The 20,245-nt window shown below is 48.7% G+C and overlaps 1 protein-coding gene across 1 annotated transcript in view; it reads right to left on the bottom strand.

The window, feature by feature from the left end:
* Nucleotides 1–7,499, bottom strand: part of AP3S1 (adaptor related protein complex 3 subunit sigma 1) — a 78,055-nt gene extending 70,556 nt beyond the window's left edge. Inside the window, exon 1 of the mRNA XM_044291175.1 lies at nt 7,285–7,499. Within this exon, the coding sequence (XP_044147110.1) occupies nt 7,285–7,353 (69 nt within the window). The 5' untranslated portion in view covers nt 7,354–7,499. The remainder of the gene's footprint in view (nt 1–7,284) is intronic.
* Nucleotides 7,500–20,245: the final 12,746 nt, after the last annotated feature.

A 20,245-nucleotide genomic window follows, 5' to 3' on the forward strand; every position in this document is an offset into this window, starting at 1 on the left:
CACATTAAAGGTGGAAAAAAAAAAAAAAAAAAAAATTATTACACTTACCGGTAATCGGATTTTCCTGACCCCACGACAGCACCTTAGAGAGATGGCTCCGCCCCAGGACAGGAAACCTGCAGCATAAAAAGGTGGAGCCGCTCTCCCACCTCAGTGACTTTCCAGAGCATGAGAGGGACTCCCCCTTATGTTAGTTTAATTTACATACTAATATATATATATATTTATATATTTATTTATTTTTTTGCAACACCCGTGAACACACAGACTTACACCAATAGGGAGGGAATAAAGAGGTGCTGTTGTGGGGTCAGGAAAATCCAATTACCGGTAAGTGTAATCATCATTTTTCCCCTCCCCCATGACAGCACCTTAGAGAGAGATTTCAGAGATTATCCTCAGGGTGGGTGACAGAACTCAAAACCTTAGTGCCAAAGAGAAGGTCAGAAATAGAATCAAGCTGAAGCCTATAGTGCTTATAGAAGGTGGACGGAGAAGACCAGGTGGCCGCCCGACAGATCTGTTCAATAGATACACTGGCCCTCTCTGCCCAAGAAGTGGACACCGCCCTCCTCTACCGACCTATCCTCTCTGGTATCCTCCAACTCCAAGGTAGATCGGATAACTTAACAATTTGTCCGTATCTTCCGCTGGAAATAGGAACTTTCCTTCTCTTATATTATCCTCAGAAGAAAGGGAATCATCACAGTCCTCATTCCCGAAGAAAGAATCGCTATCCTCCGATTCCACGTCGGACTCCTGCCTCACTGCTCTTCTCTTCCTACTTCTCAGGGAATTTTTAACTTCAGACATGATCGACTTAAGGTCTTTCAAAAGACTTGGAGTCTCCTCAGCCACCGTCTTCTCAATGCACTGCTGACAGAGCTTTTTAGTGTAAGAAGAAGACAACGGGCACTTGCAGATAGGGCATTCTTTGTTCTTTTTCTTTGCCGCCACCTTCTTAGGCACCGTCTAAGAAAAAAGTAACATACCCAAAACTGAGGAACAGTCCAGACCTCTCTAACAACCGAGAATAGGACTCACAATACCGGTGGCAGGATCTCCACATCCGCACTTTCAGACCTCCTCTCTTCATCCATAGTGGGGGCAACAACCTGCACTGATACAACAATGCCTAAGTTACATACTGCCACCAAGTGTTCCTCTCACCTGAGAGATCACAGCTCCTGCATACCCACCACGCTAAAATAGCACTGGAACCCCTCTGGTCCACTTTCTGGCCTCTGAATATCGGATATCGGCGTCCAGAACAACCCAGCTCATCATACCTGCCTGGAGCCGGTTTAAAATTGCCGGGATGCCGAACTTCCGGTCACCTGACCGGAAGCACACGGCCATGGAACGCATGGCCGTGGAACGCATGGCCCTTTCGGTCCTAGACGCCGCATCTACATCCGGCGGCGTCCCGGCGAACCTGCATAACCACTAAGGCCTTCTGGCCCCCTTCCAGCCGCCGGTGCTGTCCTCCTCGCCTGAGGGACCAGCACCTTCTGCCCTGTGCTCCGGAACTTCATCCCCGCGCCTGCGGGGAAACAATCGGGCAGGTACCGTATGCCGCCCCAACCCTCCGGCTTCTACCGGGACTTCCAGGTCAGGACGACACTGCAGGCTCCCGTACCAGGACAGGAAACCTCACTGAGGTGGGAGAGCGGCTCCACCTTTTTATGCTGCAGGTTTCCTGTCCTGGGGCAGAGCCACCTCTCTAAGGTGCTGTCGTGGGGGAGGGGAAAAAAAAATCTGAAATGTTTTATTTTTGTCTCTTTTTTTTACATCACAGAAACCTGACATTTTAACAGGGGTGTGTAAACTTTTCATATCCAATGTATAGGATTAGTCATTCTGGGCCTATGGTTTTCTCAGTAATTCCCAACCCTTTACTTGAATAATGCTCTTTATACTCAAAAAACATTTAGAGAACAGTGAAGATGAGCTCTGATTCTGAGACGCTTTAAGGCTGGGTTCACACCTAAGCGTTTTACAGCGTGTTCCTACGCACTGTAAAACGCTCAACAAGGAGAAACCAATGATTCCCTATGGGAATGGTTCTCACCTGGGCGTTTTACAGCGCGTACGATCGCGCTGTAAAACGCCCGACGCCCCAAGAAGTACATGAGCTTCTTTGGTTCGTCTTGTCGCGCGTTCCCGTACATAGACTTTCGGGAACGCGCGACAATGGGCATTCACTTGTCTCTGTATGCGCGATTGCAAACGCCGGTACAATTGCACATACAGAGCGCTCCTTTCAGAACACTCAGGTCTGAACCCAGCGTAAGCCTCTTTCACACGAGCGTGACAGATTAGGTCCGGATGCGTTCAGTGAAACTCACACCATTTTGCAAGCAAGGTCAGTCAGTTTTGTCTGCAATTGCGTTCATTTTTTTCTGCACGGGTGCAATGCGTTTTGATGCGTTTTTCAATCTCCTAGCAACCATCAGTGAAAAATGCACCGCATCCGCACTTGCTTCCGGATGCAATGTGTTTTTCACTGAAGCCCCAGCCAGGGCTGCATGAAAAACGCAGAATATAGAACATGCTGCTTTTTCACGCAACGCAGAACTGATGCGTGGGGAAAAAAAATAATAAAGCACACACTCTTGTACACAGACCCATTGAAATGAATGCGTCAGGATTCAGTGCAGTGTTATGCGTTCACGTCATGCATTGCACCCGCACGGAAAACTCCCTTAGGCCTCTTTCACACTTGCGTTGTCCGGATCCGGCGTGTACTCCACTTGCCGGAATTACACGCCGGATCCGGAAAAACGCAAGTGTACTGAAAGCATTTGAAGACGGATCCGTCTTCAAAATGCTTTCAGTGTTACTATGGCAGCCAGGACGTTATTAAAGTCCTGGTTGCCATAGTAGGAGCAGGGAGCAGGGGAGCGGTATACTTACTGTCCGCGCGGCTCCCGGGGCGCTCCAGAATGACGTCAGAGCGCCCCATGCGCATGGATGACATGCCATGCGATCACGTCATCCATGTGCGTGGGGCGCCCTGACGTCACTCTGGAGCGCCCCGGGAGCCGCACGGACGTAAGTATGCTGCTCCCCGCTACACTTTACCATGGCTGCCAGGACTATAGCGTCCCGGCAGCCATGGTAACCACTCTAAAAAAGCTAAACGTCGGATCCGGCAATGCGCTGAAACGACGTTTAGCTTAAGGCCGGATCCGGATCAATGCCTTTCAATGGGCATTAATTCCGGATCCGGCCTTGCGTCAAGTCTTCAGGATTTTTAGCCGGAGCAAAAAGCGCAGCATGCTGCAGTATTTTCTCCGGCCAAAAAACGTTCCGTTCCGGAACTGAAGACATCCTGATGCATCCTGAACGGATTTCACTCCATTCAGAATGCATTAGGATAATCCTGATCAGGATTCTTCCGGCATAGAGCCCCGACGACGGAACGCAAGTGTGAAAGAGCCCTAATGTGAAAGGAGCCTTACAGTGGGATGACTTCTTGTCATGTGTTGATGGCCACCCTGACAATCCATCCTTTCTCTGAGAGTAGCTGGGGGTGAGGGTTGATTTCCCAGCAGCTATTCTCCTCTGTTACCCATGAACAGAGAATATTATAGAATTACTGTATATTCAGGTCCCTAATATAAAAGAAAAGATGGACCTCAGCTTCTATTTAGAAAATGGTGTAAATATCTGGTAGACAAGACAACCTTTCAACAGGACATCACTAACAGGCGTGCACAAGAGGGACAATCTTGTGACTCTTCACTGATCAATGGACTACAGAGCCATCATCTTCTGTAGTGAGGCATTCACAGCCCCTCATTATGTAAGGCTGCCATCCGTCACCGAATCACATTACATGGGGTCATGTGAGAGACAGTGGGCAGGCTAAAGCCACTCTGGAATGCGTCCGTGTAATTATCCAGATATGATCCATAGTCGTAAAAATGCTCTGAGGATACAGATAAAAACCTCATGGCCGTGTTCCTGCGCATAAAAGCAATGAACATCTCCATACTGTAAAAAACAACTGGTGCGCACACAAGCAGTCTGAGCTTCTCCATTCCCTGGAGGAGATCACCAGTGCTTCAAACCACGTGAAGCAAAAGTACTGGACAATGTGGTTAATAGCATGGTAGAAGATCTTTTTGTTAACCCAATACTTTCAGCTGCTAACCGAAAAGAGGGGAAATGTGCTATGTAGAATGCCTCTCACACATTTTTGTCCATGGTCAGTGGTTCATCTGTGAAGATGTCCGACAAGGTCCATGTGTCATCTGTATTCCATGGACACCGCTAAGCCGATCATTTCCAGAGCATCTCCTACCAGTGGTCCATTCAAACCACGGAACAAACACAGAAACAGCAGCCATGTTGTGTCCGTGACTATAATGTGCTTGAGGGATCCATATTTACAGACAAAGATAGGGTATACTTCCCTGAGGTCACCACAGACTCACGGTCCACGGATGTGTGAAAACACACAATAAAGTCGATAGATACGTGAGTGGTGGAGACCACGTCCATGATTTAATGATGTGAAATAGGCCTAAGGCCAGTTTCAGACGGGCTTGTTCATAGTGGGAAACATGCTCCATGTGGGGACTGTATTTCCCGTGATGGACACTACTCAGAAGAGCTGAACTCTCAGCATCATGATGATTTCTGATGTTGTGAACTGTAATCACATAACGCAAACTCAAGGTCAGGAAAGAATTTACTATGCACAGGCCTCATGCACACGACCGTGCCGTTTTTTGCGGTCCGCAAACCGCGGATCTGCAAAAAACGGAAGCCGCCCATGTGCCTTCTGCAATTAGTGAATTGGAACGGGCGGCCCATTGTAGAAATGCCTATTCTTGTCCGCAAAACGAACAAGAATAGGACATGCTATATTTTTTTTGTGGTACCACGAAACGTTGCAACGGATGCTGACAGCACACGGAGTGCTGTCCGCATCTTTTGCGGCCGCATTGAAGTGAACGGTCCCGCATCCGAGCCGCAAAAAATGTGTCTCAGATGCGGACCACAAAAACGGTCGTGTGCATGAGGCTTTATGCTGAGAGTTCAGTTCAAGCGATTAGTGTCCATAACGGGAAATACAGCCCCCAGACCGAGCAAACGCACTTGTCTGAAACTAGTCTGTATGTGCACGGGCCGTGTAGTCTATGCAGGTTTTCAAATTAACATCCGCATCTGTTACTTGCAGATCTGCCCCAGATCTCACCAGGTGGTGAGGAGACCGGGCACAGCCTTCATATTGATAGAAATTTCCAATATTTTGTGGTGATCCTAAATCAGGGGACACTGGTGTAAACATTAACTTTCAGCCTCTAAACGGGGACTTTGGTTGCACGGCTTAAGTTCTGAGTCACATTATACCAGGAGCGGACTGGCCATAGACCCTACAGGGAAATTTCCAGGTGGGCTTTGGCACTCCAGCGCTGCTGTGAAACTACAACTCCCAGCATGCACACTTGCTCAGCTGTTCTTGTAACTCCCAAAGAAGTGAAAGGAGGATACTGGGAGTTGTAGTTTCAGAACAGCTGGAGTACCGGAGGTTGCTCATTCCTGATCTAGAGGCTGTCATTTTGTGTTATGCTTGATCTTGCTATAAAGGGGAGTTCGTCTTCCATGACCCATTGCCCTATCTCATTCCACAAAAAAGCCACCACCGCTGTGGTTACTGGATTATACAGTTTTACAGCGAAGTACTTCATGTGCTGGGCAGAGGGACTGTGTCCTGGAGGCTGTAAATGGCCACATGCGGCACCGCATTACAGAAGAAATCCTTATACGCATCTGATGGAACATGCTGCAATGAATCCTTGATGGATTCATAGGAAAGCTGACAGGTGACATAGAAGTCTACAGGTGACAGGTCTGTCTGTTATGGAGGTCTCCTGTTGGCGTGTCCAGCGATGGGACCCCCACTGACTTCTATAAGCAGAAGTCTGAAGCGCTCAGCCACTTTTCCTCACTGCTGAGCGCGGTAGTGAAGACGGTTCCCTAGACCTTCTATTGAGGCCGTCTTCACTACCGCGCTAGGCAGGGAGGAGAGACCGCGCTCAGCAGGGAGGAGAGACCGCGCTCAGCAGGGAGGAGAGACTCATCATTATTAGGTTAAAAACAAGGCACTCAGATCCCCACTAAATTTCACAGATCCCCAATTAGCCCGCCAGTGAGGATCGCGCCCCTCCTTCCTCCCTTCAGAGCGGTGTGCCATAAGCTCCGGCAGCCCGCTCAAACTGACCAATCACTAAGCTCCTTACTGTAAGGAGCCTTGTTATTGGTTGTTTCAGGCAGCAGCAGCATCGCTCACTGCACTGATGAATGGCAGGGAAAAGTCTAAGGCGTATAGGTACGCCTTAGACTTTTTCCAGGGAGTAAAATGGCCTGAACAGGCGTCTATGACGCTTGTACAGGCGTTATTGCGACCTCTGACTACAGCCGACTTCCGTTGTTCCCGTCTCCATATGTTGGGTGCCTAATTATGTTGCCCCACATTCAGTCAATTTAAACGCACCTGCAACATGGCGCTACTTTTAGTTCCCAGTCTGCCCCTGCATTAGGGTCCATTCACATGTCTGCAAAATGGTTCGCATCCGTTCCGCAATTTTGCGGAACAGGTGCGGACCCATTCATTTTCAATTGGGCCGGAATGTTCAGGTCCGCATCAGCAAAAAAATAATAATAATAAAAAAAATATAGAACATGCCCTATTCTTGTCCGCAAAAAAGCATTTTCTAGGAGAGTGTCGGCGATGTGCGGTCTGCAAAACACGGAACGCACATTGCCGGTGTCCGTGTTTTGTGGATCCGCAGAAGGGCACTCCCCCATTCATCTAGTAGACGTGTGGCTTTTCTGAGCTACTCGGACAGGACAGAGAAGGCACTAAAGCTGCGTGTCTACAATGACGTGACTTAGGCGTCCCACGTCACCTCAGACCAATACAAATCACAATAGGTCTTGTGTTCTTATTAGGCTCTGTTCACATTTGCATCATAGCTTCCATTTATCACGCACGATGGATCCGAACATGGATCCAATAGTGTTTCCTACAATGTCTCCATCATACTGACATCAAAATCAGCACTGGATGGGAGGCAGAACATAGCCTAATACACAGCTGAAGCAGTGCTATGTACAATGTACAGCAGCAAAGGCTGCTGGGACTTGTAGTCCACATCCCTAGGTTTCCATCAGTGGAGAGTAGACAGCTGTCACCAGCCTGGCATCACACCCAATAACATCTGCTCACTCTCGCCTGCAGAGAACCCCGGCAGGTGTGACGTCACTTACGTAGTGCTGGTAGAACTTGCACAGCCGCGGCTTGCCGTGGTTATTGAAGATGAGGATGGCTTTAATCATGATGGCGGCGGAATGTGACGTGTCAGCAGCAGGGGCGCTCCAGGACGGATGCTCGATCTTCTGATCGCCTCCCGGCTCTCCACGTTAATTCACGGTTCTGGCTAAATACTATACCCGGAAAGGACCTGCTGACGTCACAACATCACGTGGCGCTCCTAGGTCACGTGGATCGGAAACAGGAGAGCCGCCTGCTTTTTCACATGGAGTGAACTAAAAAAAAACTGCAGCACAGTAGAAGTACGCAGAGCCCTACTAATATACTGATATTGTACTGTGAGGGATTGTACACTGAGATGGGAGGGGGCATCTGGTTGTATATGGGGGGCTGTGTAGTAGGGTGGTATGTGAGGGATTGTACACTGGTATGGGGGGTTATGGGTGAGGGAGGGGGTATCTGGTTTTATGGGGGGTCTGTTATCTAAGGAAGTGTCTGGGTTGTATATGGGGGGGGCTGTGTTGCGTTGTATGCTCAGAGGGGTGGCACTGTAATAGGGTGATGTCTGTGGGTTGTGTGTGAGGGATTGTACACTGAGATGGGGGGGCTGTGTGGGATTGTACACTGAGATGGGGGGCTGTGTGGGATTGTACACTGAGGTGGGGGGCTGTGTGGGATTGTACACTGAGGTGACGGGGCTGTGTGGGATTGTACACTGAGATGGGGGGGCTGTGTGGGATTGTACACTGAGATGGGGGCCTGTGTGGGATTGTACACTGAGGTGGGGGGCTGTGTGGGATTGTACACTGAGGTGACGGTGCTGTGTGGGATTGTACACTGAGATGGGGGGCTGTGTGGGATTGTACACTGAGGTGGGGGGCTGTGTGGGATTGTACACTGAGATGGGGGGCTGTGTGGGATTGTACACTGAGGTAGGGGGGCTGTGTGGGATTGTACACTGAGATGGGGGGCTGTGTGGGATTGTACACTGAGGTGGGGGGGCTGTGTGGGATTGTACACTGAGGTGGGGGGGGCTGTGTGGGATTGTACACTGAGGTGGGGGGCTGTGTGGGATTGTACACTGAGGTGGGGGGCTGTGTGGGATTGTACACTGAGATGGGGGGCTGTGTGGGATTGTACACTGAGGTGGCGGGGCTGTGTGGGATTGTACACTGAGGTGGCGGGGCTGTGTGGGATTGTACACTGAGATGGGGGGGCTGTGTGGGATTGTACACTGAGGTGACGGGGCTGTGTGGGATTGTACACTGAGATGGGGGGGCTGTGTGGGATTGTACACTGAGATGGGGGGCTGTGTGGGATTGTACACTGAGGTGGGGGGGGCTGTGTGGGATTGTACACTGAGGTGGGGGGCTGTGTGGAATTGTACACTGAGATGGGGGGGGAGCTGTGTGGAATTGTACACTGAGATGGGGGGGGGCTATGTGGGATTGTACACATATGGGGGGGGGGGCTGTGTGTATGCTGAGGGGGGGGTGTCGTATGTGTGTGTGTGTGGGATTGTATGTTGTTGATAGTGTGTGTAAAGGCTGTATTACATAGGCAGATTTTACAGGCGATAAGGAAGGAATCGCCTGCTCGCTTGCTGGGGAGACTGCTCCTATTACAGGCAGCGATCTTGTCCACAGTATGGGGAGGAGCGATTGTTGTATCATCGCTTGTCTCCATACAGTACAGTTATTTGCCAGCGGCAGATTGTAATTAGCACGATATGCCGTTTGTTCATCGGGTAATTACCGGCAGTATTACACTGTATTGATGATATGGGAATGTAGGGATGATTTCAGACCAGAGGTCGCAACAACGTCTGTACCAGAGTCATAGATGCCCGTTCAGGCTGTTTTACTCTCTGAATAAAGTTTGAGGTGTACCAATACGCTGTAGACTTTTCCATGCCATTCATCAGTGCAGGGCGCCTGAAATAAGAAGCTTTCTTATTGGTTAGTTTGAGCGGTACAGTGTCCTGCGGCAGAGAAAGCTGGCGGGAGCTGTAAGGAGGAGGGGCTAGCTCCCGAGGTTGCTATAGTACGGAGAGCCAGGCACGCTTCCCAGGAACCCCGGCAAATATGGCAGGAGTGGAGCTGAAGACTACATTCCAGACATCAAGATAGACACGCAGAAAAAGGTGACAGCAGTGTGTGATCATCAAGCACTGCCCCACACGCTTCTCATACCTCAAGCACTGCCCCACACGCTTCTCATACCTCAAGCACTGCCCCACACGCTTCTCATACCTCAAGCACTGCCCCACACGCTTCTCATACATCACGCACTGCCCCACACGCACCTTGCACTGCCCCACACGTGTCTCATACCTCAAGCACCAAATTAATTTGGCAGAAAAGAGATACGCCTTCTTCTTTATAGGAAATAATTTTTATTCATTTACCACTTTCGTTACCAGTGCCATTCATGTATGGCACTGGTGCAGTTTGTAAACATGGCGCCTGCTCGTGCGTGCTGCCAGCGCCATATCCAATGGGTCTCTGCTGTTTTGAACAGCTGAGGCCCGCGGCAATAATGCCGATCGTGGACATTACAGCCTTTAGATGCTGGGATCAAATGTGATCATGGCATCTAAAGGGTGGAAAACACGGAAGCGTGTGCTTTCAGGTTAAGACCGTCATCCCCATGCGGCGATCGGAGATGCCGGTCATTAATTCTTTCTGAAGAGACCTAGCGTCTTAGAGCTGCAGTTCCTATGGTGCCCAGCAGGTGACAGGCCAACATAGATCAGCAATCCATGATTAAAAAAAAAAAAAAGTAGTGGACATTTTAACCTCCTACAGGGGCTACAATTTATTTTATTTTTTTAAAGTTAAATTTAAATCCATCACTTTTCCTTAGAATAAAAAATATTGTACATAAATAATAAAAAATATTGTACATAAATAATAAAAAAAATATATAAACATATGTCTGTACTATTAAAATATCAAAATATTTTTCAAATATGGCATAACAGATAAAGTCTCAAAATGGCCAATTCACCTTTTTTCATCGCTTCTGACCCCCAAAAAACTAATAAAATGTCATAGTGAAAGTCACACAGAGACTCCAAAATAGTAAGAATAAAAACTACAGATTGTCCCGCAAAAAGTGAGCTCCTACACAGTTCAGTAGACATTACAAAAAAAAGGGGGTCAGAATATGGTGATGTCCATTTTATATATATATTTATTTTATTTTATTATTATTTAGTATTTAAACATCTAAAACCTATACATATGTGGTATTGTAATCGTACTGACCCAGAGAATCAAGGGCATAGGTCAAAGGGAACGCCGTAGGGACAAAACCTATAAAACTGAGGAAGAATTGCATTTATTTACAATTCCACCCCATTTGGAATTTTTTTCCTGCTTCCCAGTACATTGTAGGCCATGTTAAATGGTGGCATTGTACAACTTGTCCTGCAAAAAACAAGCCCTCATATGGATATGTGAACGGAAAAGTAAAAAAGTTATGACTCCAGGACGACGGAATTAAAATAACGAAAAAGCCTCTGGTTTTCTAAGGGTTAAGGATTCAGTGATGTATAATTATTATTATTTTTTTGTGATGTTGTCGATTCAGTGTTCACACCATCCTGCCTGGCCCTGCCAATCAGCGTCATAAGGGCATGGCCAGAAAAGGGAGAAATGAGCCTCTAGGATTACTGGCAACACCCCCATTGCTCCTAGTGGCTTATTTGCATAAAATAAGAGTTCATTTTTCACAAAAATTAAGTCACATAGAAAGGGTCCGACTGTCAGCTGCCAGTGTTAATAACTACGTTCCTGATGACAGAAGCCCTTTAACCCCTTAAGGACCCTTGCTGTACATGTACGTCACATCTGGACGTGACTTAAGGACCAGTGACATACATGTACGGCACAAGGTTCGCCGGGAGCTAAGAGAGAATCGGGGCACCATGGCTGCTCTTACCGGTAAGCAGCCATGCCAGGTAAGGGCAGCAGTTGGCTTGCTGTGCACCACCACTGCTATTTCAACTTTTCCTGAAGGAAGAACAACATCTGGAATTGCTGCACTGATTTTTTATTAATTTTTTCATTTGCAGCTGTTCCAGATCCCTAAACCACCCTCCGTCCCTATCCCTTTCCCAGACCTGCAGTTAGTGGTAGTTAGATTTATATATATATGTACAGTACAGACCAAAAGTTTGGACACACCTTCTCATTCAAAGAGTTTTCTTTATTTTCATGATTATGCAAATTGTAGATTCACACTGAAGGCATCAAAACTATGAATTAACACATGTGGAATTATATACATAACAAAAAAGTGTGAGACAACTGAAAATATGTCATATTCTAGGTTCTTCAAAGTAGCCTCCTTTTGCTTTGATTACTGCTTTGCACACTCTTGGCATTCTCTTGATGAGCTTCAAGAGGTAGTCACCTGAAATGGTCCTCCAACAGTCTTGAAGGAGTTCCCAGAGATGCTTAGCACTTGTTGGCCATTTTGCCTTCACTCTGCGGTCCAGCTCACCCCAAACCATCTCGATTGGGTTCAGGTCCGGTGACTGTGGAGGCCAGGTCATCTGGCGCAGCACCCCATCACTCTCCTTCATGGTCAAATAGCCCTTACACAGCCAGGAGGTGTGTTTGGGGTCATTATCCTGTTGAAAAATAAATGATGGTCCAACTAAACGCAAACCGGATGGAATAGCATGTCGCTGCAAGATGCTGTGGTAGCCATGCTGGTTCAGTATGCCTTAAATTTTGAATAAATCCCCAACAGTGTCACCAGCAAAGCAACCCCACTGTCATGGTCTTACCTCCTTGCTGTTCTCCTTCGTTTGACATGTGCTGGCGGCCATCTTGGTTTCTGGGTTTCTTGTAGCCTCCCACCCGGCGGCTCCTCCTTCCCACTGGGAGGAGCTGGATGCCTAGCTCATATATATAGGAGGTCTGTGGCTTCAGTTCCCTGCTTGGTCCTCCTGTGCTCACATGCTTCTAAGACTGCTGCTGCTTCTGGTTCCTGATCCTGGCTTCGTCTGACTACCCTGCTGATTCCTGATCCTGGCTTCGTCTGACTACCCTGTTGGTTCCTGATCCTGGCTTCATCTGACTACCCTTCTGGTTCCTGATCTCTGGTTTCGCAAGACCCTGCTTCGGTTTAGCCATCCGTTTGGACTTTTGCCTTACAGCTTTATTTTCAATAAAGCCTTCTTATTTCTTTCCTGATTTTGATTGACACCAGACTCAGGGAGAGACCTTCCTTTCAGGAGAGCCTGCGGAGGCCTTCTAACAGATTGGCGCCTACGTTTGCTGTCCCACCCGTGCCTCCCTCTCCTCCCACGCCTCCTGGGGATGACTTGTCTGGGGGTGAACCCATGCAGCTGGGGTTTGCTCGCCTGTCCGAGGGGGAGAGGGTACTCCGGAGACGCGAGGGCCGATGCATGTACTGTGGTCTCGGTGGGCATTTTCGGTTGGCATGCCCGAACCGTCCGGGAAACGCTCGCACCTGAGATCCTGTCGGGGGCAGATCTTGGGTGGAGTCTCCTCGTCCCCGGTTTCCCGTGTTGACAAACCACTGATTACTGTTGTCCTCTCCTGGGTCGGGGGCTCGGTGACGACCCAGGCGTTGGTGGACTCTGGTGCTGGTGGTTTGTTCATTGATAGTGTGTTCGCTGCCGCCAATTCCATTCCTCTGCAGCCTCGAGGTTCCCCACTGGCTCTTGAGGCGATAGACGGCAGACCCCTTCTGCCGCCACACGTGACTCATGAGACCCTTCCAGTGGGGATGGCCATTGGTGCCGTTCACAGAGAGTCGGTCTGTCTCCAGGTTATTTCGTCTCCACACTACTCGGTGGTCTTGGGGTACCCCTGGCTCCAGAAGCATAATCCGACTTTCGATTGGAAATCGGCCGAGATCCTCTCGTGGTCACCGCAGTGTGGGGCTAGTTGCATCCATGGGCCTGTCAAGTTGCTGTGTACTTCCTCGGACTCTCTGTTGCCTCCTGAATACGAGGAGTACCGGGATGTATTCGATAAGGTGCGTGCGGTTGCCCTACCTCCGCACCGCCCATACGATTGTGCCATAGAGTTACAATCTGGTGCCGTTCCTCCTCGTGGCAAAGTCTATCCACTGTCGGTAGCGGAGAATGAGGCCATGGAGGAGTACGTGAGGGAGGCGCTTTCACGCGGACACACTCGCAAATCCTCGTCCCCGGCAGGGGCTGGATTTTTCTTTGTGAAAAAGAAGGGCGGTGAGTTGAGGCCTTGCATCGATTACAGGGGTCTCAATCGCATCACGATCAAGAACGCTTACCCGATACCCTTGATTTCCGAGCTGTTCGATCGCCTCAAAGGGGCCACGGTCTTTACCAAACTCGACCTGAGGGCGGCATATAACCTGGTAAGGATCAAGGCGGGCGATGAGTGGAAGACCGCGTTTAACACCAGGACCGGTCATTATGAATCCTTGGTTATGCCCTTTGGGTTGTGCAATGCGCCCGCAGTCTTCCAGGAATTCATCAACGATGTTTTCCGTGACCTGTTGCAGCAGTGTGTGGTGGTCTATTTGGATGACATCTTGGTATATTCTGAATCCATGGAGGCCCACATTCTGGATGTCAGACGAGTGTTGCAACGGTTACGAGAGAACAAGCTGTTCGGTAAGCTTGAGAAATGCGAATTTCACCGATCCCAGGTAACCTTCTTAGGTTACATCATTTCCGCTGAGGGGTTCTCCATGGATCCTGAGAAGGTTTCGGCTGTCTTACAGTGGCCCCAGCCCAGTGGTCTTCGTGCCCTGCAGCGCTTTTTGGGCTTCGCCAATTATTATCGGAAGTTCATCAGGGACTTTTCCATGCTAGCCAAGCCTCTCACGGATCTGACCAGGAAGGGCAGTAATCCCCAGGTCTGGCCGCCCGAGGCCATCCGAGCTTTTGAGGCTCTAAAGTCCGCCTTTGTGTCGGCTCCGATTCTGTCGCATCCCAACCCTGGGTTGCCGTTTGTCCTCGAGGTGGACGCGTCTGAGACTGGAGTAGGCGCCCTCCTGTCTCAGCGTAGAACACCAGAGGGTCCTCTGCTTCCTTGTGGGTTTTACTCCCGGAAACTGTCTTCCGCGGAGTGCAACTATCAGATTGGTGACAGGGAGTTATTGGCCATCGTGCAGGCCCTTAAAGAATGGAGGCACTTGCTCGAGGGCTCGGTGGTTCCGGTTCTCATCCTGACGGACCACAAGAATCTGACCTACCTCTCTGAGGCCAAGAGATTGACACCACGTCAGGCCAGATGGGCTCTGTTCTTGTCACGTTTTAATTACGTGGTCTCCTACCTACCCGGTTCCAAGAACATCAGAGCGGATGCCTTATCACGGCAGTACTCCGAGCTGTCCGGGGAGGAGTCGATTCCGACTTCGGTCATACCTCCGAATCAGATCCTGGCCGCCATTCGCACCAGCCTGACCTCTCCCCTGGGTGAGCAGATTTTGGCGGCTCAATCGGGTGCTCCCTCTGGGAGACCCAACGGCAGGTGTTTTGTGCCTGAGGAGTTGCGCACTCGGTTGTTGCGAACCTACCATAACTCCAAGGCTGCGGGGCATCCTGGAAAGAATCAGCTGTCCTGGGCTGTTTCACGTCTGTTCTGGTGGCCTTCTCTACGTTCCGACATCGCCGCATATGTAGCGGCATGCTCCGTTTGTGCCCAGAGTAAGTCCCCTCGGCACCTTCCGTTGGGCCTTTTGCAACCCATAGCCACCGGGGAGCGTCCATGGTCACACCTGGGGATGGATTTCATTGTGGACCTCCCTGCATCCCGAGGCCATACGGTCATTCTCATGATAGTGGATCGGTTTTCCAAAATGTGCCACTGTGTACCTCTCAAGAAGTTACCCTCTGCACAAGAGTTGGCCTCGATTTTTGCCAGGGAGGTCTTCCGGTTGCACGGTTTGCCCAAGGAGATTGTATCGGATCGGGGGAGTCAGTTTGTGTCCAGGTTCTGGCGCGCCTTTTGCTCCCAGTTGGGGATTCATCTCTCTTTCTCATCGGCCTACCACCCTCAGTCCAATGGGGCCGCAGAACGATCCAATCAGGCCTTGGAGCAATTCCTTCGTTGCTATGTCTCCGATCACCAAGACAATTGGGTTGACCTCCTGCCTTGGGCTGAGTTTGCCAGGAACACGGCGGTGAACTCTTCCTCTGGGACGTCTCCCTTCATGGCCAATTATGGGTTCCAACCTGCCGTGTTACCGGAGGTATTCTCTCCCCAGGATATTCCGGCTGTGGAGGATCACCTTTCCGTCCTACGTGCTTCTTGGGTACAGATCCAGAGGTCCCTTGAGGTCTCTGCGCAGCGCCAGAGACTCCAGGCTGATCGCAGACGAGCGCCCGCTCCTTCCTACCAGGTCGGAGACCGCGTATGGTTGTCCACCCGCAACCTCAACCTTCGAGTGCCCACTCCCAAGCTGGCGCCTCGCTTTGTTGGTCCCTTCCGAGTGCTTCGCAGGGTAAACCCGGTAGCCTATGCCCTTGCGCTTCCTCCTGGCATGCGGATCTCCAACGTGTTTCATGTCTCCCTCTTGAAGCCACTGGTGTGTAATCGTTTCACTTCCTCGATTCCTCGGCCTCGTCCGGTCCAAGTGGGCAATCGTGAGGAGTATGAGGTGAGCAATATCCTGGACTCACGCCTGGTCCGCGGCCGGGTGCAGTTTTTGGTCCATTGGCGTGGTTATGGTCCAGAGGAGCGTTCCTGGGTTCCCTCCGCAGATGTCCATGCTCCTGCCTTGCTCCGAGCCTTCCACGCACGCTTCCCTCAGAAACCGTTCCTTACTCCGCGGAGGAGGGGCCCTTGAGGGGGAGGTACTGTCATGGTCTTACCTCCTTGCTGTTCTCCTTCGTTTGACATGTGCTGGCGGCCATCTTGGTTTCTGGGTTTCTTGTAGCCTCCCACCCTGCGGCTCCTCCTTCCCACTGGGAGGAGCTGGATGCCTAGCTCATATATATAGGAGGTCTGTGGCTTCAGTTCCCTGCTTGGTCCTCCTGTGCTCACATGCTTCTAAGACTGCTGCTGCTTCTGGTTCCTGATCCTGGCTTCGTCTGACTACCCTGCTGATTCCTGATCCTGGCTTCGTCTGACTACCCTGTTGGTTCCTGATCCTGGCTTCATCTGACTACCCTTCTGGTTCCTGATCTCTGGTTTCGCAAGACCCTGCTTCGGTTTAGCCATCCGTTTGGACTTTTGCCTTACAGCTTTATTTTCAATAAAGCCTTCTTATTTCCACTCATCTCTTGTTGTACGTCTGGTTCATGGTTCCATGACACCCACACCATCACACCTCCTCCTCCATGCTTCACGGTGGGAACCAGGCATGTAGAGTCCATCCGTTCACCTTTTCTGCGTCGCACAAAGACACGGTGGTTGGAACCAAAGATCTCAAATTTGGACTCATCAGACCAAAGCACAGATTTCCACTGGTCTAATGTCCATTCCTTGTGTTCTTTAGCCCAAACAAGTCTCTTCTGCTTGTTGCCTGTCCTTAGCAGTGGTTTCCTGGCAGATATTCTACCATGAAGGCCTGATTCACACAGTCTCCTCTTAACATCTTAACAGTTGTTCTAGATATGTGTCTGCTGCTAGAACTCTGTGTGGCATTGACCTGGTCTCTAATCTGAGCTGCTTTTAACCTGCGATTTCGGAGGCTGGTGACTCGGATGAACTTATCCTCCGCAGCAGAGGTGACTCTTGGTCTTCCTTTCCTGGGGCGGTCCGCATGTGAGCCAGTTTCTTTGTAGCGCTTGATGGTTTTTGTGACTGCACTTGGGGATACTTTCAAAGTTTTCCCAATTTTTTGGACTGACTGACCTTCATTTCTTAAAGTAATGATGGCCACTCGTTTTTCTTTACTTAGCTGCTTTTTTCTTGTCATAATACAAATTCTAACAGTATATTCAGTAGGACTATCAGCTGTGTATCCACCTGACTTCTCCACAACGCAACTGATGGTCCCAACCCCATTTATAAGGCAAGAAATCCTACTTATTAAACCTGACAGGGCACACCTGTGAAGTGAAAACCATTTCAGGTGACTACCTCTAGAAGCTCATCAAGAGAATGCCAAGAGTGTGCAAAGCAGTAATCAAAGCAAAAGGTGGCTACTTTGAAGAACCTAGAATATGACATATTTTCAGTTGTTTCACACTTTTTTGTTACGTATATAATTCCAAATGTGTTAATGCATAGTTTTGATGCCTTCAGTGTGAATCTACAATTTTCATAGTCATGAAAATAAAGAAAACTCTTTGAATGAGAAGGTGTGTCCAAACTTTTGGTCTGTACTGTGTGTGTGTATATATATATATATATATATATACAATAGAGCTAAGAAATTGGGATAATTCTAAATAAAAGTGGTACAATACCGACTATAAATGAATCAATGGAAGCTCTTAGCGCACATATTTGATCAAACGTGTGTCGGGCCCATCTACCAGGCGTCAAGGTGGCTTCCGCAGATGGGTCCCTAAAACTAGTGTATTGCCTCTCTTTGGACTTACCGAAGCCTACAATATTCAGGGCAGTGTATGAACCAGCTACATACGTACTCTGCTCAGAAGTCCCAAGTAGATGGGCGTGTTCAGTCTAAAAGAGGCGCTACCCTCAATTAATACTACAAGAAAAAACTTAGACTAGAACATTCAGAATTACAGGTGCATATCCATCAAGCAAACATGATTGATAAAGAAGAAAATGCCTGCACACCATTATACATACAAACAATAGAGCTAAGAAATGGGGATCATTCTAAATAAAAGTGGTATCAGAGTGCTTATGTAGCTGGTTCCTACAATGCCCTGCAAACTGTAGGCTTAGGTGAGTCCAAAGAGAGGCGGTATATTAGTGTTTCCGGACCCATCTGCGGAAGCCACCTTGACGCCTGGTAGATGGGCCCAAGACACGTTTAATCAAATATGTGCACTAAGAGCTTCCATTGACTCGTTTATAGTAGGTATAATACCATTTTTACCACGACCACGGAGTGTGCAGGAGGCCTTAGTGTCAGTTTAGAATCTTGCACAAACGCACCATCAGCAGTGTCCATTACTGATCGCATGTGCTCACTTTGCACTGCAATTTTTTTGTGCAGAAAATCCTTTTTTTTTTTTTTTTTCAGAAAATACTTTTTCTCCTAATACATTTTTTTTCTTCTAAATTTAATTAAAAATGTGTTACAAGCCCCTTCACAATATACACACCCCTCACACAAAATAAAGTTTCACATTTCACACGTCACACCCCAATAAAAAAAAAAATGGCCCATCTGTCCCAGATGGACACTGCTGATCGGTGCTCAGTGGTTGCAAAATGTACGTACGCAGATGGTGCGTTTGTGCAAGATTCTAAACTGACACTAAGGCCTCCTGCACTCTCCGTGGTCGTGGTAAAAATGGTATTATACCTACTATAAACGAGTCAATGGAAGCTCTTAGTGCACATATTTGATCAAACGTGTCTTGGGCCCATCTACCAGGCGTCAAGGTGGCTTCCGCAGATGGGTCCCTAACACTAATATACCACCTCTCTTTGGACTCACCTAAGCCTACAGTGCCAGTGAGGGAGAAGAGGATGCCACTTTCCTCTACTCCCTCATCATCATCCGCTGATGAGGGACCCTCTAGAAGGTGCCCCAGGGTAGCAGCGGAGGCAGCCCCCCAGAATGAACCCCACCCCCTGACGATTATCAGCCCCAAATTCCTGAGTTTGTGGGCAACTCAGGAATTCAGGTAGATTGTGCGGACTTCACAGAAACAGATTTTTACAAAATCTCCGTCTCTGAAGATTTTGTAAATTTAATGGTGGCCCAAACCAATTCAAATGCCCAACAATTCATTGTTCAGAACCCTACATCACCAAATGCTAGACCCCTAAGTTGGGCCCCAGTAAATGCAGCAGAGATGAAGTTTTGGGGACTCGTGCTGCATATGGGCATTGTAAACAAACTAAAAGTTAGACAGTATTGGAGTTCGGACTTTTTCTACCAGACTCCAATTTACAGTAAGACCATGACACAGAAACGATTTGAGTCAATTAGGAAATTCCTACACTACAACGACAATGCACAGTGCCCACCCCAAAATGACCCAACATTTGACCGTCTGTTCAAGGTTAGGCCTGTCATTGACCACTTTAACACCAATTTTGCTGAGGTGCACAACCCAGATAGAAATGTCAGTGTAGATGAGTCCCTATTACTTTTCAAAGGGAGGATTATATTCCGCCAGTAATCTGGTAAAAGCAGGGATAAGCATGTAGCTAACATTTTCGCTAATATCTTCAAATCCAAATTTAGCAGGGAAATCGGGCGATAGTTCGCACATTGTGAACCGTCCTTCCCCTCTTTAGGGATCAGGGAAATATGGGCTCTAGTCATGTCTACTGACATAGGAGTACCAGACAGGGAGTCATTACATATATTAAGTAAGCAAGGGCCTAATAATTTGTAGAAAGTGCGTAATATAGAGCAGGATAACTGGATAACTGTCAGGACCTGTGCATTTTTCTTTAGGCAGCTGTTTAATAGCGGTTTCTAGTTTGTTCATTGTAAATGGTGCTTGTAGGTAGAGTTGAGCGAACACCTGGATGTTCGGGTTCGAGAAGTTCGGCCGAACATCCCGGAAATGTTCGGGTTCGGGATCCGAACCCGATCCGAACTTCGTCCCGAACCCGAACCCCATTGAAGTCAATGGGGACCCGAACTTTTCGGCACTAAAAAGGCTGTAAAACAGCCCAGGAAAGAGCTAGAGGGCTGCAAAAGGCAGCAACATGTAGGTAAATCCCCTGCAAACAAATGTGGATAGGGAAATGAATTAAAATAAAAATTAAATAAATAAAAATTAACCAAAATCAATTGGAGAGAGGTTCCATAGCAGAGAATCTGGCTTCCCGTCACCCACCACTGGAACAGTCCATTCTCAGATATTTAGGCCCCGGC

Source organism: Bufo gargarizans, chromosome 1, assembly GCF_014858855.1.
Source record: "Bufo gargarizans isolate SCDJY-AF-19 chromosome 1, ASM1485885v1, whole genome shotgun sequence".
In the NCBI taxonomy this organism is placed as follows: domain Eukaryota; kingdom Metazoa; phylum Chordata; class Amphibia; order Anura; family Bufonidae; genus Bufo; species Bufo gargarizans.